Source organism: Antechinus flavipes, chromosome 5, assembly GCF_016432865.1.
Source record: "Antechinus flavipes isolate AdamAnt ecotype Samford, QLD, Australia chromosome 5, AdamAnt_v2, whole genome shotgun sequence".
Classification (NCBI taxonomy): Eukaryota; Metazoa; Chordata; class Mammalia; order Dasyuromorphia; family Dasyuridae; genus Antechinus; species Antechinus flavipes.
In genome coordinates this window covers 31,918,374-31,943,436 of record NC_067402.1, presented here as the reverse complement: position 1 = coordinate 31,943,436, position 25,063 = coordinate 31,918,374, and the positions used below count along the sequence as shown (strand labels likewise).

Sequence of the window (25,063 nt, the reverse complement as noted above, 5' to 3'; positions counted from 1 at the left end):
TGGGAAAATGTAGGCAAGAATCCCAAATGGTAAGGCATTGAGGAATTTTTCTATAACCACTGGGAGAAGGAAATCTTCACACCAAGTTATTAATGAGAACAAGAAAGAGGAAGATAATGGTGATAAAAAATAAGATTTTGAGAAGCTTTATTTCATCTTCTCATATTTTTCCATTTAATTCCAAAGAATTTGATTTTTTTTTAAATCTCCTGACTATGCTCCAAAAGTTATCAAACTGCATACCTTTTGATCCAGCAGAGTTTTTACTGGGCTTATATCCCAAAGAAATACTAAAGAAGGGAAAGGGACCTGTATGTGCCAAAATGTTTGTGGCAGCCCTGTTTGTAGTAGCTAGAAACTGGAAATTGAATGGATGCCCATCAATTGGAGAATGGCTGGGTAAATTGTGGTATATGAACGTTATGGAATATTATTGTTCCTTAAGAAATGACCAGCAGGATGAATACAGAGAGGACTGGCGAGACTTACATGAACTGATGCTAAGTGAAATGAGCAGAACCAGGAGATCATTTTATACCTCAATAATAATACTGTATGAGGATGTATTCTGATGGAACTGGATTTCTTCGACAAAGAGAAGATCCAATTCAGTTCCAATTGATCAATGATGGACAGAAGCAGCTACACCCAAAGAAAGATCACTGGGAAATGAATGTAAACTGTTTGCATTTTTGTTTTTCTTCCCAGGTTATTTTTACCTTCTGAATCCAATTCTCTCTGTGCAACAAGAGAACTGTTCAGTTCTGCATACATATATTGTATCTAGGATATACTGTAACTTATTTAACATGTACAGGACTGCTTGCCATCTGGGGGAGAGGGTAGAGGCAGAGAGGGAAAAATCGGAACAGAAGCAAGTGCAAGGGATAATGTTGTAAAAAATTACCCTGGCATGGGTTCTGTCAATAAAAAGTTATTTTAAAAAATAAATAAAATAATCTCCTGGTGCAGATCCCTAAATTTATTCCAAAAAGAATAACATTACTTTATCATTAGATTTCTTAAAATGCATATCTTTTATGTTGAACATAGAATTATTTTCTTTTTGTTGTTTACAATAAAGAAATTGAATTTAACATTTATACTTAATGCTGTCCTAAGACCATATCTATCTGAACTCAAAGTAGATGAGAAGAATACAATAAAATTGCTTCACAATTATGTATATAGTGCTTTAAAATTTATAAAGAACTTTTACATATATCATCTCATTTGATAAATGATATTATGTCAAACATCAAAGTTGCTTTTTCTTTTAATAGCATATCTCTTTTACTTGAATATTAATGAAAAAAATAGACTACATAAATCTATTTAAACTGAAACTTATTCTCAAATGCCCCTTATTATAATTGTGGCTAAGTACTACCACACCTCAGATTTTAAAAGCAAAAAAAAAAAAAAAATTCCAAACAGATCCCATTTAAGATAGAAGATAATATGAGTACTTGTGTGTGTGTGTGTGTGTGTGTATACACACATATGTAAATATAAATTTGAGGTCATGGAGATAGTATTGTCTTGTTTTATTTTAAGACTAGGCTTCCCTATCTTATTCTGGCAGGAAACATAATCAGTGGCCATTCATAGGTCCAACCCATAGTAGGCATGGAATGTTTGATCTACTTTGATTCTGACCTGGACTGATCCAGCTTTCCTTGAGTAACTTGTAACCTCCAAGACTCACTATAGGTGAGAACTTAATGAGGACACAATCAGCTTTAGCTACTGAGGTTCTCAATTCCACACAAAAGTAAGCCAGCAGGCTTTAGTCTTTTGAGGTCATAAAAGCATTAAAATGTTGTTTGTGATCAAAATTTAAAGAATTCTTCATTGTAAAAGAAAGATATATTTTTTTTTAAATATCAATGTGGACACAGTGAGAAAAAAATCAATTAATTGGAAACTTTGTCTATATAACTTACGGATCCCGGACTTTTCCAAGTTTGTACTGAAACTTTTCATTGAAATCATCAACTCTTTTGGAAACTATTTTACTGCCTTTTTTCCTGTAAAATTAGAAAATAAGATAGATGTGATGGACTTGACTGTTTCAACAATGAGGTGATTCAAGGCAATTCCAATAGATGTGATAGAAAGAGCCATCCACATCCAGAGAGAGGATTGTGGAGACCGAATGTCGATCACAACACAGTATTTTTACCTTTTTTGGCGGTGTTATTTGTTTGCTTGTTCTGTGGGAAATGGGGAGGGAGGGAGAAAAATTTGAAAAACAAGGTTTTGCGAGAGGGAATGTGGAAAACTGAATTTATTTTGAAAAATAAAAGGCTATTATTATTTTAAATGTTCTAAATCATTATTGAATAAGGAAATTAAAACAATTTTAAGATATCACTTCATATCTATCAGATTAGCTAAAATGATAGGAGAAATGGCAAATGTTGGAAGGGATGTGGAAAAATTAGGACACTAACACAATTGGTGGAACTGTGAACTAATCCAACCATTTCACGAAGCAATCTGGAATTATGCCCCAAAAGTTATAAAATTGTATATACCTTCTGATCCAGCAATACCACTATTAGGTCTGTTTCCCAATATGATCAGGGAAAAAGGGAAAGAAATTCTATGTTCTAAAATATTTGTAGCAACTCTCTTTGTTGTGGCAAAGAACTAGAAATTAAGGGGACACCCCCTCAGTTGGGGATGACTAAACAAGTTGTGGTATATGATTGGGATGTAATTAATACTGCTGTGTTGTAATAAATAATGAGCAGGTTTATGTTAGAAAAACATGGAAAGATTTACATGAAATAATAAGGAATGAAATGAGCAGAACCAAAAGAACGTTGTATACAAGAAGAGAAATAATGTTTGAAGAATAACTGTGAACAGCTAAGCTATTCTTAGTATTTTAAATATTCAACGAAATTGCAAAGGATCTATGAAGGAAGATGCTATCCAATGCCAATTAAAGAACTGATAAATAAAAGTATGTATAGTATATGGTTAGTATATGGCATATATACATGCATGTGTGTGAGTGTGTGCACAAGAAATGGTGGCCTTTTCTAGTGTGAGGCAAAAAGAAAAGTAGCGAGATAGTTCTAAACTTAAAATGTAATAAAAAATTTAAATTAAAAAAATGGTCTATCGGACATTTTCTGAGATTTTGTGGCAGGCTATAGAATAATTAGTATTTAGATATTTTTTTAAAATGCAACAGATATTTGAAGCCACAATTTGCTCAAAAATAAAATGTGTATATTTCTTGTCATATACAGATATTGCTAAGCTGAACAAGTTTCTAGGGAAGAGTGACACTCTGTGGAGAAACAAAAGAATAGACCAAAATATAAATTAATTTAACTTCTCTATTTCTTGTTCTACTTCCTAACTATTGGGTTCTATAAGGTTAAGAATAACCTTGTATGAGTTCTCACATACAACAACATCACACAATCTTAGATTTAGAAGGGCCCTCAAGGGATGGCCTTTTCTAATCTATTTCTAATCAAGAATTCTCCTACTACATCTCTAGGAAATGGTCCTCCCTTCTCTGAATAAAAGATCTCCAAGGAAAAGAGATCCCAGTCTCTTCCAAGGAAAGCATTCCACTTTAAGTTCTAATTGCTGTACAACTTTTCTTTACCATCCTGCTTCTATAACTTTGCACTTCAATTCTACTCTCTGAAGTTCAGCAGAGCAAATGTGACCCCACTTCCACATCAGATCTTTGCAAACATTTGAAGACAGACAACACATTCCCACCTTTTAAGAGTTCTTTTTTAGTATGGTAACCATACCTAGTTTCTTCAATGAATATTTGTGGGTTCTCCAGTTCTTTTGCCAATCTGATCTATATCTTTTGAATATATTGCAACCTGTATATGTTACTCTTTCTAAAATTTAGCAATCAGAATTGAATCCTAGTTAGCCCAAATGTGTTCTATCTAGGATGGTACACAATGGGAGTGTCTGTCATTTTTTTCATTAAGAACTATTTTTCAAAATTTCCTGTATTTTTCACTTGTGTGACTAATCAGAATTTTCTAGCATCACTTACTGTTTAAGTAAAATTTTTTCAATTAAACATTTTTCTCACTTAGCTTATATACCACTATCAAAATTCATTTTGAAATATCTTCTATATTAGTGACTGCAATGTGTGGGGGAGATGGGAGAAATAGCAACATTTTGATTCAGTTCTTATCACTGTATCCAGAGATTGGAAAAGAAAAGGAGAGAAAAAGGAGGGTTCTTTTAAGATGTTCCAATTACAAATGAGAGCTGGGAAAGATTTTATTCACAATCTTAAATGCGAGCCAGAGGATTTTCCTATGGAATTTTTCCATATCACTGAATCAATGATTATAAAAATTATTATTTTAGAACTTAATATCATACATGAGCTATGGCTTCTCAATACAAAGAAAACTGATTTGGTGACCCTGTCACACTGAGACTTGTATTGAGTTTGCTAAATCCTAAAACCCTTCAATCTTGTTTACAAGAAACTATTGTCTAGCCATAATTCCCTCACTCTATATATTTAAGAAAGCAGATTTTCTGAGCAGAAGCATAGCACTTGATATTTATTCTTATTAAATCTCATTTTATTCACTTTACCTCATTGTTCTAGTTTATCAGCTCTTTGGGACACAGACTCTACACCATTTATCCCTCCTAGCTCTGTTTCATTTGCAAATTTAACAAGCATGACTTCTATAGCTTCATCTGAATCATTGAAAAAATATTGATGATCACAGGGGCCAAGGCTAGATCCCCGGACACTCCACTCCTTGTTGCAAACAATAGCAAAATAAAAACAGATCTTGCCATTTATGTTTCCAAAGTAACCTCTAAGAGTGGTGGAAGAAGAGTACAGGCAGTAATTCAGATGAACTCTCCTAACATTCCCCTCCAAAGTACTTTAAAATAATGCCTCAAATCAAATTTTGGAACAGCAGAGATAACAACAGGTTGAAATGAGGTATTTTCCCACCCTGAAACAACTTGGGAAGTTTACAGGAAAAGTCTGATTCACCAGACTAGTGGCCAGTGTTGAGCACATGCAGCAGGGGCAGGTTTGAAGGTGATGATGGCGGGAGCTTTGGGAGCTCTCAGTCCAGAGACAGTCAGACAACCAACCAGAGATTACAGGGAACTCTTTCCTGCCACTGGTGTTGCCGGCACTAAGTGGCAATTCCATTTCCCATACAGAGCTCTGGGTCACAGTTCCAGGAGAGAGAGGAGTGATGATGGTTGATCACAAGGGAATGGGGGACCTGGTCACAGTTCCAGGGCTGAAAGAAGCACTAGAGCTTGTGATTACAAGGAAGCAAGTGTTCCTGGGTAAAGACCAAATCACAGATGAGAACAGTGGCCACAATTCTTCCCATATCACACCACCTTAGAAAACTTGTAATCCCCTGAAACTATCACCAAAAAAGCCTGAATCTTAGAACAGTGACTTCCCACTCTAAACTGAGCAGGGCCCAACTGAACATAAAGTTTAAAGCCAAGAAATTATCTGGAAAAATGAGTAAACAACCAGGAAAAAAAATAACTTGACTTATACAGTGTCAAGGAAGACCAAGACACAAATTCAAGAGAAGACAACATGAAAACAGAGACAAGCAGTCTCAAAAAATGTTAATTGGATCCAAGCCCAACAAGAATTCCTGAAAAGTTAAAGAAAGCTATAAGAATGGTAGAGAAAAATTAGAGAAAGAAATGAGAGTAGTGCAAGAAAATTATGAGAAGAGAATTAACAGCTTGGTAAAAGAGGCATAAAAATACTGTCCTGGAAGAGTTAAATAAAGATATAAGAGTGGTAGAGAAAAATTAGGGAAACAAATAAGAGTACTGCAAAAAAAAAATATATATATATGAAAAGAGAATTAACAACTTGGCAAAAAGAGGCATAAAAATACTGAGGAAAATAACACGCTAAGCAAAATTGGACAAAAGATAACAGGTGCAAAAATTCACTGAAGAACTTCTTAAAAAGCAGACTAGGCCAAATGGAAAAGGAGGAACAAAAATTTACTAGAGAAAAGAATTTCTTAAAAAAATAGAATTGGTTAGATGGACAAAGAAATATAAAAGCTCACTAAAGAAAATAATTTCTTTTTTATCATAATAGCTTTTTTATTTTTCAAAATATATGCAAAGATAATTTTTAACATTCACACTTGCTAAACCTTGTGTTCCAAATTTTCTCCCTGCTTCCCCAAGAGAGCAAGTAATCCAATATATGTTAAACATTTGCAATTTCGCTAAATGTATTTCCATTTATCATGCTGCACAAGAAAAATCAGATCAAAAGGGGAAAAACTGAGAAAGAAAAAAAAAACAAGCAAGCAAACAACAAGAACAACAAAGGTAGAAAATACTATGTTACGATCCATATTAATCGTTTCTCTGGATGCAGATGGTGCTATTACGATTGCCTTCAATCACCTCACTGCAGATATGATCATATGATTTCTGTTAGTTTGGTTATTGATATAGTCAATTATGCTAATAGTTCTCCTCACATTGAACCAGCCCTGCATTCCTGGTATAAATCCTACTTGGTCATAGTCTATTATACTGACGACAAAATGCTGTAACCTCTTTGCTAATGTTTTAATCAAGATTTTTGCAACAATACTCATTAGGGAAATTGATCTATAATTTTCTTTCTCTGTTTTGGCCTCTCCTTGTTTTGGTATCAACACCATATTTGTGTCATAAAAGGAATTTGGTAGGAATCCTTTTCCCCCTATTTTCCTTTTCATTGGTGATAAGTTTACCCTTTTTATTTTCGATACTGGTAATTTGGTTAAAAAAATTAATTTCTTAAAAAAATTGAATTGACCAATGACACATCCATAAAATATCAAGAAACAATAAAACAAAATCAAAGGAATTTTTAAATAAAAGAAAATGTGAATTTTTTCATTGGAAAAACAAGTGACCTGGAAAATAAATCAAGGAGAGATAATTTAAGAATTATTGGACTAAAAAAGACAATTAAACTGTGCATATCCTTTGACCCAGCAATAGTACTACTAAGTCTGTATTCCATAAAGATCATAAAAAAGGACTTAAATGCACAAAAAAGCAGTCTTTTTCAGGGTGGTACAATATTGGAAACTGAGTGGATGTCCATTGATTAGAGAATAGCTGGATATGTTGTGATATATGAATGTAATGAAATAGTGTTAATGTAATAAAAAATGATTTCAGAAAATCCTGGCAGATTTCAGAAAAACCTGGAAAGACTTCTATGAATTGATGCAAAGTGAAATGAGCAGAAAAAGAAAACATTATACATAGCATCAGCAACATTGTATGATGATCAGCTATGATTGACTCAGCTCTTCTCAACAACATAAGGATCCAATACAAGTAAGGAAAATTTATCTATAACCAAATAAAAAATCAATGGACTCAGAATGCACATCGAAGCACATTTTTTCACTTACCTGTTTCTTTTTCATCTTTTCCCCTTTTGATCTGTTTCTTCTTTCACAACTGTGGTTAATATGGAAATATGTTTTACATGAAAGCATGTATATAAACTAGATCAAACTGTCTAGCTTCTTTGGAGAGGGAAAAAGCAAGGAAGAAAGAAAGGAAGGAGAAAATTTGGAACTCAAAATCTTGTAAAAACGAATATAAAAAAGTTTCTTCTCATGTGTCTTAGAAGGAGATAAAATACTATTATATAAAAAATAAAAATATAGCTGCTATGGGAAGTAGAAGAATTATTGGACTGCCTAAATGGTATGAGCAGAAAAAGAGTCTAGGCATCATATTTCAAAAAATTATCAAGGAAAATTTACTCAATATCTTAAATCCAGAGGATAAAATAGAACTTAAAGAATACATTAATCACCTCCTTAAAAATATCCCAAAATGAAAACTCCCATAAATATTATAGCCAAATTCCAGAGCTCCCAAATCAAGAAAAAAATATTCTAAGAAGTTAAAAACAATTCAAACATCATGGAGCCGCAGTCAGTATCATACAATATTTAACAGCTTCAAGGATAAAAGGGCTTGGATATCCCAGAAGGCAAAGGAGCCAGGATTTCAACAAAGAATAAACCACACAGCAAAACTGAGTATGTACTAGAATATATTTTATAATATAGTATTTTTTTCACCAGGGATAAACATGAACACAATGAAACACAGAACTTTTTTCAATAATTCAAGAACTTATTAGAAAATTTGACATTCAAACACAAAGACTCAAGAGAAACATTAAAAAGGTAAACATGGAAGAGAAATAACAAGCAACTTAATACTTTTAAAGTGTTTACATTCCTAGATGTAAGGATGATACTTGCAATTCCTAAGAACTTTATCATTATTAGGGCAATTAGAAGAAGTTTATATGGACAGAGGACATGAATATAAGCTGATTATACTGGGATAATCTACCAAAAAAAAAATTAAAATAGTGAAAAAGAGGAATTCACAGAGAAAAGGGTAAAGAGAAAGATTGAATGTGGGAATTTTTCTCACAAAGAAGAGGCATGCAAGTAAGAGCTTTTCTCATGAAAGGGAAAATATGATGATATTGATTTAAAGAGGGTACCTAGATACTTATTAGAAACAGAGAAATCAAAGAGAAGAAGATAAGAGATATGAGAATGATGACAAATGGGAAAGCAGATTAAGAAAGGCAATAAAAGTAAATCAGAGTTATGAAGAGAGAAAATAAAAGAGATAGAGACAGAGACAGAGACAGAGAGAAACAGAGAGACAGATAGACAGACACAGAGAGAAACAGAGACAGAATAGAGAAAATAAAGTTGGAGGGAAATATACAGATAGCAATCAAAACTGTAAATATAAATGGGATGAGCTCACCCATAAAATGGAAGCAGATAGCAGGATGGATTAGAAACCAGAATCCAACAATATGTTGTTTTCAAGAAACACACTTGAAACAGGCCTGGATCAGAATATATTATGCTTCAGTTAAAGTAAAAAAAAAAAAAAAAAAAAAAAAAATGGTAGGGACAGTAAAGTAATCATGATCTCAGACAAAGTAAAAGCAAAAAATAAATCTAATTAAAAGAGATAGGGAAACTTACATTTTGTTAAAAGGTAACATATACAGTGAAGTAATTTTCAAAAAGTCTGTATCGAATTTCTCTAATAAAGGTCTCATTTTTATTTATTTTTTTTTTTGGCTGAGGTAATTGGGGTTAAGTGACTTGCCCAGGGTCACACAGCAAAGGTCTCATTTTTCAAATATATGGGGAATGGAGTCAAATTTATAAAAATAAGTGCCATTTGCTAATTGATAAATAGTCAAAGGATATGAACAGGCAGTTTTTAGAAGAAAAAACCAAAGCTATCTATAATATGGAAGAAAATATTCTAAACCATTATTGATTTTTGTCATTCAGGAAAGAAAGAAAGAAAGAAAGAAAGAAAGAAAGAAAGAAAGAAAGAAAGAAAGAAAGAAAGAAAGGAAGGAAGGAAGGAAGGAAGAAGGAAGGAAGGAAGGAAGGAAGGAAGGAAGGAAGGAAGGAAGGAAGGAAGGAAGGAAGGAAAAGAAAAAATGATGCTATTGATTCAATGTTAATAAACTTTTAGTTTTCCTTTTTTTCCCCACTTTGGCATTAATGCTAAAGACTGAGCTTCATGTTCTCATGTCATTCCAAATGTGGCCAAAGGTATGTTTGTAGCTGGACCTTGATATAAGGAAGGGAATTAACAAGACAAATAGAGATATCATATTTTTACCAACGGAACATGGTGGGCCATAATAGATGGAAGTCCAGTTTTAGAATCAGGAAGATTTGTTTTCAGATTCTAATTCTGATAACCCCATTGTGTAATTCTGATCAAGATTTAACTTCTCTCTGTGCTCCAAGAAGCTCTCAAAATCTGTTACAGACTTATAAACTCATACTTCAGTTTGCAAGGAACAACATTATATCATTTCTGTAATAAAATCTCATGCAATGCCTCAGAGTAGTATAGAAATAACCTTCCTTCTCTCCTTTCTTTCCCAAATTACCTAGTCCTGGGACCTCCCAGAAACCATCCAAAGCTGCCCCACCCTCTTAGTCTCAGAAATCTTCTGGCTTAAGAAACAGAAAAACTCACCAATGACAAACCTGTCTCCCTTCCTTTCCCCTCCTCCTAGGTTACCTGATGATTCACAGGTCTTGAGTAAGATGGGAGTCAACAATTCCATTCCTTCCAATGAGATACAGGACTACCAGGCCTTATCATCTGCACTGCCACTGGTCCCTAAAGCCCTTCTGACCTTAGCTACCTTATCTCTAAACTGTGTACTTTCTTCAGCACTCTCACATAACTTATTTATGTAGCTTAAGTTACCTCTGGGCTCCAGGACAGTCTGCCAGCCAAGGATCAATCTAGATCAATTAATACAAATTCAGCATAAGACAGTGAATTTTTCACTGCAAAAGTTATCCCTGTTATGGTAGAAGCAATATCCTAATCCCATTCTGTATGCAAGTTAAGCTACTTTTCCCCTCAAATGTAACAAAGCTGTCTTCTCCAGGATTTAATTGGCCTGGAGAATGAAGACCTAAATTATTCCTTCCTGGATGAAGTTTTTGTAACCTCATGGTTTCCTGGATACCTAAAGATATAAAAAGGCATATCTATATGCACCTGGTAAATGTTTGTACAGGGTTGTACAAGTTGTCTCACTCTGCCTTGTTGACCAAAAGAGTGTCCATATGAAAACTGCAGGGGGAGAGGGTGGGCCTGGGTCTATCCAAGCCAAGTGCTAGAGAATTCTTGTTATAATGTGCTTGTAAGATGAATACCCAAACCAATGAATCAGGTAGCTGAAATCTTCAGAGTATGGAAGCATGGCAGCAAGCTTGCCACAGTGTCAAAGTAACCAAAATTTAGCCAATCACTTGCCCAATTAAGCATAAAAAAAGCTAAAAGGTAAATGCCAGGGTATCAATTTTCCATTCTATCTTTTCTATGGCCTTCTTAGCAGAGTATTAGAAAACATATTGGCTTTAAGAAACTTGAATCCATTTGAAATCACTAATTAGAGATTTTCACCCTTCTAAAATCCAAAATCATGTGTTTATTAATTACTTTAAGGAACAACATAATTTAACTTACATTTCTAGGTCATGGAGCCACCGTAAAGATTTTGCTGCAACTCGGCCATCATTAAAATGTGGTGTTACTCCTCCAAAAACATCACACCTACTAAAGCTTTCTGGGTTATATTTCCTATTCTTCTTTTCCCCTGTAAAAGAAAGGAGGCTTCTCATTTAGACCAGGGGAATGATTTTATCAGGATCAAGCTTCTAAAGATATGGGAAAAGCCCTGAACACCGACAACAAAGACTGCCTTGGTGACCATGGGCAAGTTATAAGCCCAAGAAAGATGGATGTCAGTAGATATTACTTAGTTACAAGTAGTGAAGGAGCTAACTCACAGCATTACTGTGAGAATTAAATTAGTTAACATAAGTAAAATACTTTGGTAGTTATATAAATACTAATTAGAATTATCATCATTATTATTTTTGCCATCAGTAGCAGCTTTATCATTAGCTTCTCTGAGTCTCAGTTTCCTCATCTGTAAAGTAAAAGAGTTAAACTAGATGACCTATGATATCTCTTGAAGCTCCAAAATGTTATGATTCTATAGTATATGATGTTAGTATTGACATCTGAGATGACTACTTGAAAAGAATGTTCCGTGGAATTGTAATAGGAAAGGTAATGACATAGATATGATACAATATTGGCTCTGGGCAATGGAAAAGGATGGGAATCAAGACACACAAACAGATCTTTATTTAAATTTAAATTTAATAATAATCATTAAAATGTTTGAAAGTGCTTTCAATTTATAAAGTCCTTCATATGTATGAACCTGATTTCCCACAGCAATCCTGTGATAAGTTGTTGCTCTCCAGATTTATAGATGAAGAAACTAAGATAGAGATAAAGTGATTTGTCCGGGATGATCCAGCTAGGGAATATCTAAGTCAGGTTTTGAATTCAGATCTTCCTGACCCTGGGCCTAGTGCTCTATCCACTCTGCAACCCAACTTCAGTTCTTTCTGTTTAGACAAATATTTAGCTAGATAGTATAATGTAACTTATTAGGTTTGGTAGAAACTATTGCCTCTCTTCCCTTGGGCGAAAGGCAAGCAGTGAAGATGTCAAACTGGAAAGACCCACGATTATTAAGGAAATCCTTAGATTTCTAGATTGTAATGGGTAGCTATGTGGTGCAGTGGATAGAGCACTAGGTTTGGAATCAGGAAGACTCATCTTCATGAATTCAAATCTCCCCTCAAACACTTGCCCCTGAGCAATGTTAATTAATCTTGTGAGCCTTAGTTTCTCATCTGTAAAATGAACTGCAGGAGGAAATGGCAAATCACTCCAGTATCTTTGCCAAGGAAACCCAAATGAAGATTCAGAAAATGACTAAACAGCAGCAGCAATTCAGTCAGCTTGCAGGCTGCTGGGGCGAAAGTTTTGGCCCAGCCTCGCTGGGCAATAACATCATCAGAATCCTGCCTTGGCCCTTAAACTTAAGTATAGGCCCTCAATCTTTAACAGGCAAGTAATACCTTAACTACAGAAACCTCAAAGGAAAACATTTATAAAAATAAAAATTCCATGCCCTACCACCTTTTTTAGTACATGTTATGGCATTTCCTCCCTCGAGATGTTCTGGGCTGGGTTTGACAAGCCAGTCCCCTGGGAGTTTTATGGTTAGGGATATTGCTTCTACCATAAATGGGATCAAAGCCAGAAAACAGGGGGGAAGAAAGAATCCAAAAGTGTTGTGGACAGCAAGGAAAAGGCCAAAAAAGGTAAATGATATTCAACACCTAGCCAGAGAGCAAAGGTGAAGTTTAGGAAGTAGCTAAGGAAGCAGAAGTTCCGTTTGATGCAAACATTGGCTAGGTGGAGCAATGGGTAGTTAGGTCTGGACTCAGAAAGACTTTCTGTATTTCAAATCCAGCCTCAGACACTTACTAACTGTGTGACTCTGGATAAATCATTTAATCCTGTTTGCCTCAGTTTCCTCATGTGTAAAATGAGCTGGGGAAGGAAACGGAAACCATTTTAGTACCTCTGTCAAGGAAATCCCAAATGGGACACAACTGAAATAACTGAACAAAAAAGGAAGCAGAGGAGACATATAGCATTTGCATGGCAGCGGTAAGCAGAAGACACCATAGTTAGTAGGGCAGAACGGGCATTGGTGGTAATCCAAGAAGGTGAAGCAATTTGTTTGTGCCGGAGGAGGGACAGAAGCTCCAATTACGAGTAGTAGGTATGGAGGCAAGAATAATGAGGGATAAAGTAGGAAAAGGAAAAGAAGAAAAGAGAGTGGGGAGATACCCTACATCCAGTACGAGGTATCACATGCCTCTAGTTGAATGAAATGAACTGTGCTCATAGCTCAACTCATAGCCAAAGCTCAACTAAGTGGCCAAAAAGGCCTTAACACGCATCATTAGCCTCACTACACCACCCCAAGGCAAGCTAACAATTTATGAGCTTTAAAGGACATAGTATATGACCGTGGACTTTCCAAGGTCATATGGCAGCTTGGCAACAGGTTTCAAAAAACAAACAAAACATTGAAATCAGCCTCCCACTATTTTATTATTTCCAGGCTATATTTAACAACAAATCACCAAGGAAAATGCTATCATAAAACTCTATTCATAGTTCATTTTTCTTAGATTGGACAAAGAATACATCTAGTATGTACTAATTATAAAATAAGATCATCGTCTGCACTTGATGCAGTGGCAGGGACCCTGAATTGGAAGCCAGAGAAATTAGATTCAAATACAGTTTTGTACCTCTAAAATCCTGAGAAGCCACTTCATTTTTCTGGGCCTCAGTTTCTCAAACTACAAAATGAGGAATTTGGAGATGATTTCTAAGATTTCTTCATGTCTAAATGCATGATCCTTGAAACTAAACCTTAGCTTAAATTAAACTACAGTTATGTTGCTTAAAAAAATCCCTTTGATGTTTTTGTAGGTTGAGAGATACACATGCTTATGTGTGTTTATGTATATGTTAATACAAAAATATATATATGCTCTGATATGTGTATTATACATACACATGTACATACATTCTCCTGAGTTCCCTCCTCAGAGAAGGGATTGCTTGGGTACTAAACAGTGTCTGCTTTCAGAATCCAATCCTCAAATGGCATGGTCTCAGGTCCTTTTCACAATTTGAGTTGCCAACCTCTGGAAATCCCGCCATGAGTTTTTAAATGATCTTCCCAAAATGTGGGGTCCAGAACTGCAAAACTTTTTATGTTGTCTGAGCAAAGCAGAAAACAGATCTGTAACCTCTGTTCTTGCAAACTATTCCTCTTGTTAAATGCAGCCCCAGTTCACATTAACTTCTTTTTGATTGTTCTTACACTACTGTCCTATTGAGCTTAAAATCCACTCAAATATCTGGTAGAAGAGGGACTGAAATCCTATGAGGACTTCCCCACACTGAGAGATAACAGGTTCTCCACACATATTTACCCTGTGCTAGATTGTAAGGTCTGTGAGAATAGATTTAGGAATCCATAGATGTCTCATAATGGGAATTTAATAAGTGGTTAATGAATGAATCAATGAATACGGTTTATAAACAATACATATGTATATGTTCCCAATCACTATGTTCTTACCTGCATAATAATCATTGTGGGATATAACGTACAGATCATGTCCTTGATCTGCTTCTTCAGATACTTGTTTAGAAGATTTGGGTGGATTCACTACCTCTCCAGCAGTTGAGTCTGAAAGAAGGACAAATCAATGTGAAGAAATAAAATTAACCCATTTAAAAATACTATTAATTCATGAGAGAGAAGGGAAGAGGGGGAGGGAAGAAGAAGAGAGGGAAGGAAGAAAGGGAAGAGGGAATGAGGGGGAGAGAGAGATGGACAGAAGCAAAGACACAAAGAGACAGAGACACAGAGAGACAAATAAAAAGGAGAGAGAAGGAAGAGACAGAAACAGAGACAGACAGAAAGACAGAGATAGACAGAGAAAAACAGAGAGTGAGAGAGAGAGAGAGAGAAAGAGAAGTGTGTAGGGAGGGAAGGAGAGAGAGGGAGGAAGATACAGACAAAGACAGAGACACAGAGAGAAGGAAGGAGGAAGAGAAGAAGGAGAAGGAGGAGAAGGAAGAGGAAGAGGGAGACCAAGGGAGGAGAATGAGGAAAGGGGAGGGAGGAAAAGGAGAGAGGGAACAGGAGACTGGGAAACAGATGACAAGAAAAAAAGAGAAGACTCAAAAGACATATCTAAAAGGAGTTTCAATTTGTACAAATAATATAACCACTGACTGACCAAGAAGCCCAAGATGAAAATGAATTGATACCTTTGAATTCCAAAGGGGGCCACAACCTCATCCATACTCTGGCAGATTAAGGAATTTCCAGACTAGTTGAGGCATCTTTGAATGTCTCCAGAGTCTGTTTGAAGCTCACAAATACTCAAGAAAACTGTCATATATACAAAAGTGGCAATCCCCAGCCCAGCTGAAGCAGTGAGAAAATCAGAGGGATAGAGAAGAGGTATCATTGCTAGGTGGACCAAGCTTCCCCTACACCTCCCTCCCACTTGGACCCTCTACTTCAGACCCCAGTGGAAATAAATAGCCCCTGGGAGGGGCAGCACCATTCAGGCCACAGGTCCTGTTTCCAGTTCAGCCTCCACAGTAATCACCTGGGGAAACAACTCCCTGTGAAGACATACCCTGGAATCTGCTTCTGTGGGGGATTCAGCCACAGCTACTGAAGACCCAGAAGACCACCCCAAAGTGCTTGACACTGCTGAAAGGTTCAACACCAGAAACTGATATGATTTTATTGGAGGAAACAAGATTTAAGATGTACTGCTACCTGCTCTGCCACTACACACTAAAAACTATGGGAACTTTCCCTCTGATTTATTAAGCAAAACTTCTCTGTTTTTTTCTCTCTCATTAGACTGTAAGCTTCTTGAGGGCAAAGAACTATCTTACTCTTCTATTTATACATACAAGATACACAGACAGTGCTTAATAAATTATTTTTTAATTCCTGGTTCAGAATATATTAAATCAAAGAATGTGGTCCAAGATCCCCAAGGCTTCCCTGCTAAGTTTGGAACCTCAAGTAAGGTTCAAAGATACTTTGGCTCTCCGTAGCTAATTTTGTTTAAAGTAGGCAGATCTGGACTGATTGTGAACTCTTTGGCTAGTACCCTTCATGACTAAGATGATCTTGGAGTCCAAGAAACTCATTTAGATCAAAAAGATTTGGCTGGAGTCTGAGGGCTTCCAGATCCAGTGAAGCATTTTAGCCCCCCAGCCCTGAGATTTTCAGTAAACTCCCATTTCCCCATCATTTGCACTCCTCTTGAAAAGCCCAATACCTATTCCAGTATAAATAACATGTATGAACTGGAAGAGTTTTCCTGTCAAATTTTATGTTTCCAAAAATTTGGAATTATATTTTCATTTTCATTTCCAATTATTCTCCAATTTTTAGGAGTTCCTAATAATTTAGGTTTTCTGTGCTTTGACCTCGTTGCATAGTGTTTGAATTTTAAACAAATACTTAGGTATACTAGGTTAAATAATCCCCCTGTCAATGAATCAGTTTTATAAACTTTGATTTCGATATATTTAAATGGAGGAAGGAGGTGTGCCGGTAGTACTTTCTGCTGATATGATCATCTTGGCCAGGGGGTTATATTACATCTCCTCCATTTCTTAGCCAAGGATGATTTCATTCAGGGAAAGGGAAATGATGGAAACATAAGCATCAACATGGAACAGTGAAAAGAGAACTAGTTTGGGGATCAAAGAACATGGTCATTTAACCACCCTGGGACTCAAGTTTCTTCTTTTGTAACCTGAGTATATTGGCCTAAATAAGCTCTGAATTTCTTTCCAGCTCTAGATTTATGGATCCTCAAATCTTCCTCTTTATCCCAATTGGATGATTGTTCCTTCTTGGGAGTAGAAGGCAGGGCCAGGTCTTCCACAACCATGCCCTAGGCTGGGAGGCTACTCTGTCCCATCAGCCCAATCTTTTCATTCTTAATAATCACATACATTGTTTCTATATTTCCCACACACTACAAATACTTGACATTTCCTTATACTTCTGAGGAGGGTTTGTGCTATCACTATCATGTTTGTTACCTCTGAAGTTTTGTGATCCAAATGTTGTATTAACTGTATCAACATATTCAGGTAAATTTTGCGTTTGATCGTGGGACCTCCCTAATGGCGCTCTCCGATTACTGAGATAGATGGATTCTTTTGTTTCCTTAAATCTTTGTTGAAATGTAGTTATAGGAAGTGGACTGATCAAATGACTCATCTTAAAGGAACCATACATAACATGATTTTAATACAAAAAAGTAAAGGTGAGGGTCTAAAATATCATACTATTTTAAAATATCATTCTGTGAGGAAAATATATTTGATAGTAGAGGTTATTAAAAGGCAAGAGGAACAGTCTGCTCATCTCTCATTGGTAGTGAGACATACCAGGTTGAGATATGATTAGAAGTATGATTATGTGCCTGAACTTGTGGCTGTCAGTTATCCCAGGAACTCAAGGTAAGTTCTCAAGGACAGCTCTCCCAATTGCCATCTCATCAACTCAAGGAACTATGGGAGTGGCAGCAAAACCAGCCTCCACATTCCCAGAACTGTACAAACTCTTTCCAAATACTCTGTCATGATCCCTAATCCCAATTTGTAATTATATAATAAATAATAATATAATAGCATATAATATATAATTATATATTATAACATAATATATATTTATTAAATTTATTAAATACATAATATTGTATAGTATAGCATATATAGTAAGTAATTCTATAACAAAAAGCAAGCTTATTTTTACCATGTCTCACCAACGCATTTATATCCTTGGAAAAAAAAAAAAAAAAACAGATGTTTCCAAAGTTATGTCTCCTCTTTCTCCTTCAGCAAAATCTGAAAGAATCTTTTGTATTTACTAAGAGGAAACTAATGTATGCAGCCCATTTATTTGTGAGCAAGGTTTCCAGTCTGTGGATGAATTCTTACATCTATCTATAATTCCTTCTCTGAAGAGATCTGTAGCAGACATCAACCCCACCTTGCCATTCTCCCTCCTTCCCTCTTCAAAACTCTCAGAGCAGTTTATATAATCATTGGCCCATGGAGTGTTAAAGATGGAAGAAAATAACTTAGAAAGCATTAAGTTTTATTATACTATGTTATGGAAATGTTTGTTTTATTGCATAAATGTAAAAGTATTTTTTAAATAGCAGAATTAGAACTAGAATGCAAATGTTCTTACTCCTCTTTTTCTAGAGGAGAGAAGTTTTTTAGTTTTCAGTTATTTTTTGAAGTCACTTCAAATTTAAACATTCTATAAATATGAGCTTTCTTCTACTCCAAATATTCCTAGTCTGTCTCTGCACCAGAAGATAGAGGAAATAACAATATTTTGACAAGTGTTCAGAATTGAACAGTATAGAAATTCATTAAGAAAATGTGTGTGCTTATGTGTGTGTATATATATATATATATATATATATATATATATATATATATTTTGCTTTAGGACTTTCTTTTTTACTGCTCAAGATTAACATCCTTTCAAGTGGATGAATAGAAAACACAATTATAGAAGTAGGACCAGGGGAAAGGTTTAATTCCAGTGCCTGCATTTCATCAATTCATGATTTCTCTATTTTCCACATCAAAAGTTTAAAATTAAAAGGAAAGCAAAATACCTTGAGTGACATATCGTATTTTTTACCATGTATCAGATTTGAAGCATCAGGATCATTTGCTCTGCCATAAAATATACGTTCAGTACCAGGATCTGGAAATCTCGATTTGTAAAACTTTCTCTCATTGGGTGGAGTCACAGGCTGAGAGAGAGAGACAGAGAGACAGAGAGACAGAGAGAGAGACAGAGAGAGAGAGAGAAGTTGGGGGGAGGGAAAAGGAGAGGAGTGGGGGAGGGAGAGGGAGAGACAGACAGAAACAGGCAGAAAGACAGAAGAAAAAGAAGAAGAAGAAAGGAAGAAAGAAGAAAAGAAAAAGGGAGAAGAAGAAGAAGAGAGAAGAAGAAAAGAAGAAGGAAGAAGAGAGAAAAAGAAAAGAAAAACAGAGGAGGAGGAGGAGAAGGAAGGAAGGAAGAGAAAGAAGAAAAAAGGAAGGGAAAGGAGAGAGAATAAGAAGAGAAAGAGAGAGGGAGGAGAATTATTATGATGGAAAAAAACCTTTAAAATAGAAAAGCCCCATAGTTCCCAGTAATAGAATTCTATGACTGTAGTGTCTGTCTGTAAAACATAACTGAAAGTCTCGACTATCTCTTCTATCTCTTTCTTCAGTGAATCATTCCTCTTCATCCACAAATATGCTCAAGTGTCCCCTAGACTAAAAAGACCCGATTGGATCCTTTTTCCCTTTGACCTTCTCCCATTATTGTTTTGCCACAAAATTCATTGAAAGAATTATAGAGTTTGTGAGTTGTCTCACCTTTTCATCAATCAGCTTTCTTCTTAGACCCTTAGAATCTAGTCTTCAACGCCACTATTTAAGTATGTAAGGTGTCAAAGGGAGTCCTACTGGGCAAATACATCTTTCCCTTCATTATCTCCCTTGAACTGCAGTGTAAAACCACTAATCATACCTTCTACTTGAAACTGTAAGCTCTATGAGGGCAAGAACATTGGCTTCAAAAATCAGTCCTATTGATCACTTTAAAGATTTACAAGACGCTTCTCTTGCAGTGACGTTGTGAGATGGGGAGTACAATTTTTTTAATTGGCCCATTGATTTTACTGGTATAGGGAAACTTGGTGAGGAAATCCCTTTAACAAATTGCTACTCAGAACTGTTCTACACCTCTAACCTAACACAAATATGTTTAGTTCCATTTTACAGGTAATGAAATTGAATCTTGGCAAGGTTCAGTACCCAACCTATTATTTCCCATTCCCTATTTCCCAGTCTTGTTAAATGTCTTCACTGTAGTTTTCATATAGTCTTCATAGTATGTTGTTTGAATTAATGTCGTCTGAACCAAACAGAAAACTCTCACTTTCCTTGGCTGCCTGGACATACATTAGCTAGGTTCTTCCCCTAACTCTCTGATCACACCTCTTTAACTCCTTCCTCCTTGGTCTTTTTTTCACTGCCACTTCCTATAGGTGAACCTTTCTCAAGATGCAGCCCCAGATCTCTTGACTACACTGGTCTACATCTCTCCTGTTCAATAAAATCAGTAGATAGAGAACTACTTATCTTTCCCGCAAAGAGTTCCTCCATTGTCAGTTGGTTTTGGTTAGAGGTTTTAATTTGTGACAAGGGAATAAAGCATTAACAAAGCTTTCTTACCATAACATTAATATACAATTGCACTCCTTTTGAGTCTACTAAAACAAATATGATGCAACCCTAAACATTCTATATTATGTAGGTATGTATGTATATATATATCTATGTTTATGAGAAAAAGTTACATAATTAATTATTTTTAGTGTTACCTTTTTCTGCTAAGTATCAACCATAGCAGCTCAGAGGCTATATAAAAAAATCCATCATTTTGGGATTGGGGAATGTCTAGAATGAAACTTCAGTAATATATAAATATGCAGGTCAAGGTTTCAAGTCGAGCTTACCATAAGTATGTGTCAGAGGTAAGATTTGAATCCAGATCTTCCTGAAGCCAAGACCAGATCTTTATCCACTATGTCACATTATCAAAAGAAAAAATTTAAATTCCAACTATGAAATTTTGGGATCATGGAATACAAATTGTCCTTAGGAAGGAACCTCAGAGCAAAGGTAGCTCAATCCCCTCATTTTCCAGAGAATTAAACTAAGGCCCAAGGAGTGGAATTTTTTCTAGTTACTCATGCAGTAACCATTGGAAGCAGTATCTAAACCCAGGACCTTTAATGAAAGAATCAGTGTGATTGCTGGTGTACCTTGATATCTTCTATAAACAAAACCAATCAGAGTTCATCTGAAAAACCCTACTAAAAATCAATAACAATTTGTCTCCGTTTTACCTCCCATAGAAATAAGTTACAATAGCAGTATTTAGAAAATCAATAGTCAAGAGTCACTAACATCTCATCTTTGAACAAAGTACAAAGTATTAGATTCCTTCTAGTTAGGATGAATTTACTCAGTAATAGTTACTATCAAGAAATGACATTAACAGACAACTTTCTGATTTATATAGTCCTCTGAAATCAAACTGAAAACATGATTATTTCTATTTTCTATGTGAAGATCAGATAAATTTTGTGACTAGCCTAAGGTAACAGAATAAGAGGCCTCTAGAGCCAAAGTCGATCCCTTTGAGGTTTTTTTGACTAACATTTATGAAACACTTAGCCTTGTTCCTAGGTGGTTAATAAATGATTTTTCCCTTCCATTTTCCCCTTCTTTCCATTACACCAGGATTGCCACTATAGGTCATCGACTTTCAGGAATTCTGATTTGGGTAGGAATTCAACAATTTACTTTGCAAATAAATATATTTAGGTGCTAAGAGTTAAGTGGTTTGAATCAGAACTAGAACAGGGGCGTCTATTTAGTGTTCTTTCCCATCACACCTTGAGTTCAAGTATGTTTGGGAACCAGTATCATCTTCACTTCTCACCAAACTCTAGAAGATGAAAGCCTATAAATAAATATTCCTGGAGCTTATATAAACTTGAGAGAATATTGAGAGAATAGTGAAGGTCATATCTATGGCAAAGAAATAAACATGTATTTATTGACAACACTCACTGGAGGCCATTTTTCAGTCAAACAGTTTTCAGCTCTATATCCAACTGGATTAAGCTTCCCTGCCTAAAAAGGAGGAAAAAAAAAAAAAAAAAAAGATGAAAACTAGAAGGCACAACACTGTCAGGAAAGAACATTGCTTTGGAACTTTACCTGAGCTTGTATTTTCAAGTTACAATCCCAAGTGAAATAAAAAATAAAATGAAACAATTTTGTATGTGTCCATATGCATATATACTAGTATATCTTTTATAATCTCAAATTATCTCGTATCTTCCTTAAGGAGAATGTAATGTTGCTAATAATAATTTTAAAATAAGTAATAAATGGAAAAATAATTTCTTCAATTACTTTCTGAGATCCAGAATGGACTTAGGCTCTATCTGGGAAGCCATGGATAACTTCTGCATCTTAGAGAAGGTCACACAGGAAGTGGGCATTAGAATTGGACCCAAGGCTCCTGCAGGATTCTAGAGACAGTACTCTTGACAATGTAAACACCATTTTCCCCCTTGGTTAGACTTAAATGTGTCCTGTTACACACCAGTGGGACTGAAAGAAAGGAAGAACATGAATTAGCAAGACAAGTGGGAAGGATAACTGGGAAATGGGAAAACTGCTTGGAAATGATGAATGGGAGAGTAAATAACTAATGTCAAAGTTGGAGTGGGAAAAGCCTTTCCTGAATATTTAATATTCAAAGATCGGGGAATACAAGTACTCAGGGCGACATGCAAAAGGTGCAATGTGGGGCACAGAGTGTGTCATCCAAAGAAATGGGAAGAAGAGGCAAGGAGGGATGACAGACAGAACCTAAGTATTGGACTGGTGCATTCAAAAGGTTTAAAAAGAGAGAAAGGACGGTAACATACCCAATCATTCCTCCGTGGAAGGCTTATGAGGGGACATGAGCAAAAATCAAATAGAAAGTGAATAGAAAGTTTCCAAGGAAACAGAGGTACAATATGGGGACCCAATATGGGTCCAATGGGATACTGGGAGGCAAAAAATAACATAGAAAGTTTCTACAAAATAATACGTGCTCTCCATAAATCACAGTCGAAAGCAGTGTTCTAACTCAATAGTAACACTAAGGCCACCGGGGTTCCAGAGAATGGTGAGGGGAAGGAAGAGGAAAAAAGGAGAATGGGTTGGGTGTGCGAGAGAACTCAGAACTCACAGTTGGCCAGCCAGGATTCCGGTCAAAATATTTCCCAAGATAGACAGGTCTGACATTATCTGGAGGTTCCACGTCCTCTTCTCGGGGCTCTCTCCCCAGCCCTGCTGTGTCCTTGCTCTCGAGGTCCGCGCTATATATCACCCTAGTGGACAGCCCACTCTCCGAGTCCAGTGGGACCTCCTGCTGCTCTTTAGGTCCCAAAAGATCCGGACTAGAGAACTTGGAGGAGAAGCCGGGCTTCGGACAAGGTGGGGGCTTCTCGTCTGCTTTCTGCGCATCCTCGGGGGCTTTTCCGCCCTCCTGAGCGCGGGGGGCTGGCGGGGGGATTCCAAATCTGTCTTTTTGTCCGGCTCAGTTGGTGAACCCTCCGACGGATACAAGTAACGCAGGAGGCTCGTCTGCTTAGGGCTGCGAGTCAGCGGCACCAAGTCCGGCTCGAGGCTCATCTGCTTGGGGCAGCGAGTCAGCGGCACCAAGTCCGGCTCCGAGGACGGCTCCTCGTCTTTGTCCAGAGGCCGCAGAGTAGCCCTCTCCGTGGTGCAAATCACAGTCGGCATCTGCTGGTAGATGGGAAGGGGCCGCTTCAGCGGCATCAGCCTGGGGAGAGTGACCGACCCCCCGGGCCAGCCTTTTTCTGGAGCATTCACGCCTTCGGGGACTTCCACCGCCGCGGGGCTTCCCCTGTCCGCGGGAGGACGCCGATCTGATGGGGGCTCCATGACCGCAGCCTCCTGGGAAGGGATTTGGACTCGATCCCCTCCAATCCCGGGGCACATGGAACGGTCCAGAGAAAAAAGGAGTCACTATTTGAACTGGTTACCTAGGGAACGGGGGAGGGGCAAGGTGTGCCCCGCCCCCTCGAGCCCGTTCTCCTTTCTCCCCTTGCTCCGGCGCCTTTGTGAGGTTCCCTTGCAGGAGTAGGAGGGGGAACCCGCTCCCCGCCGGCTGCCAGGGGAGGGTGTCTCTGAGCTGCTGTTTCTCTCCTCGGAAAGGGCCAGCCCTTGGCCGATCTAACGTAGGGGGTCGTTTTTGGAAAGTTCCTAGAATCAAAGGTTTAGAACTGGAAGGGACATTAAAGGCGGGGAAGCCCACGCCTCTTATTTTACAGACGAGGAAACTAAGGCACAAAGTGCAAACGGGATCATCCAGCTAGTAAGTGTCTAAGCCTAGCTCTGACTCCTGGAGAAGTGCTTTTATCCACTGTAGCTCATTATCTGTTACGCAATCAATGCTTCCATTCTACTGGTGAGAAAGAGTAAAGGGGTCACTCAGGAGCATAGCTTCTCAGGCAACACTCTTTTTTCTTAATTTTCCAGAATTTCATTTTTGAAAGCTTCCTATGTCTTCTGAGCCAAATTCATTCGAACTCGCTGAAATCTGCTTTCTCCTAATCTAAGGGGCATGTCAGACGTACCCAGAGTTTTTCTCCCGTTCGATTACAAATTCAAAGATGTTCCCATCATCACCACCCCAATAATTGGTTTTCCTTATTGTTTGCTCTTCACCTTTTCAGGAAGGGAGGGGAGAAAGCATGGGATAAGATGCTAAATTTGCCTCAACCTTTTTATAAAGCTAGAATACATTTCCTTTGCATTAGGGATTCCAGAGCTGAAAGAACAGGTCTCTCACCCTTGGAAAAGATCTAGATTTGGGTTCTGAAGGCCTGGTTTTTAATGAAAAGGTAAGGTAGAAAATGCTTCTCTGTCCCACTCTAAACACAAAGTTCTAATCAAGGTCTAGATACCTGAAGTCCTCCATCACTATCATCATGTCATACCTCCCTGTAGGTCATCTAATGCTTTCCAAAGACCTCATCCTTTCCCTCATTCTCTTTAAATGGTCTGTTAGTATATTCCTGTGACAGGGTTATCACTTCTGCTTCTGCCTCACTTTAACTTGCCCAGAAAGTCTTCCCTATCATACCAATCCACAAACATCTATTACACGTTTCTTATGTACCAGTGCTAAAAGATACAAAGAAAAAGCAAAAACAGTCCCTGCCCTCAAGAAATGGATATTTAATGGGGGAAACACTAATAAATGATTATGTACACATAAGACATATAGAAAATACAA

At 36.9% G+C, this 25,063-nt stretch overlaps 1 protein-coding gene across 1 annotated transcript in view; it reads right to left on the bottom strand.

Annotated features, from left to right (window-relative positions):
- Positions 1-23,735, bottom strand: part of EFHB (EF-hand domain family member B) — a 43,170-nt gene extending 19,435 nt beyond the window's left edge. Inside the window, 8 exon segments of the mRNA XM_052001487.1 lie at positions 1,947-2,030; positions 11,113-11,242; positions 14,681-14,791; positions 17,191-17,371; positions 18,789-18,929; positions 21,811-21,873; positions 22,988-23,295; positions 23,298-23,735. Of these exon segments, the coding sequence (XP_051857447.1) occupies positions 1,947-2,030; positions 11,113-11,242; positions 14,681-14,791; positions 17,191-17,371; positions 18,789-18,929; positions 21,811-21,873; positions 22,988-23,295; positions 23,298-23,706 (1,427 nt within the window). The 5' untranslated portion in view covers positions 23,707-23,735.
- Positions 23,736-25,063: the final 1,328 nt, after the last annotated feature.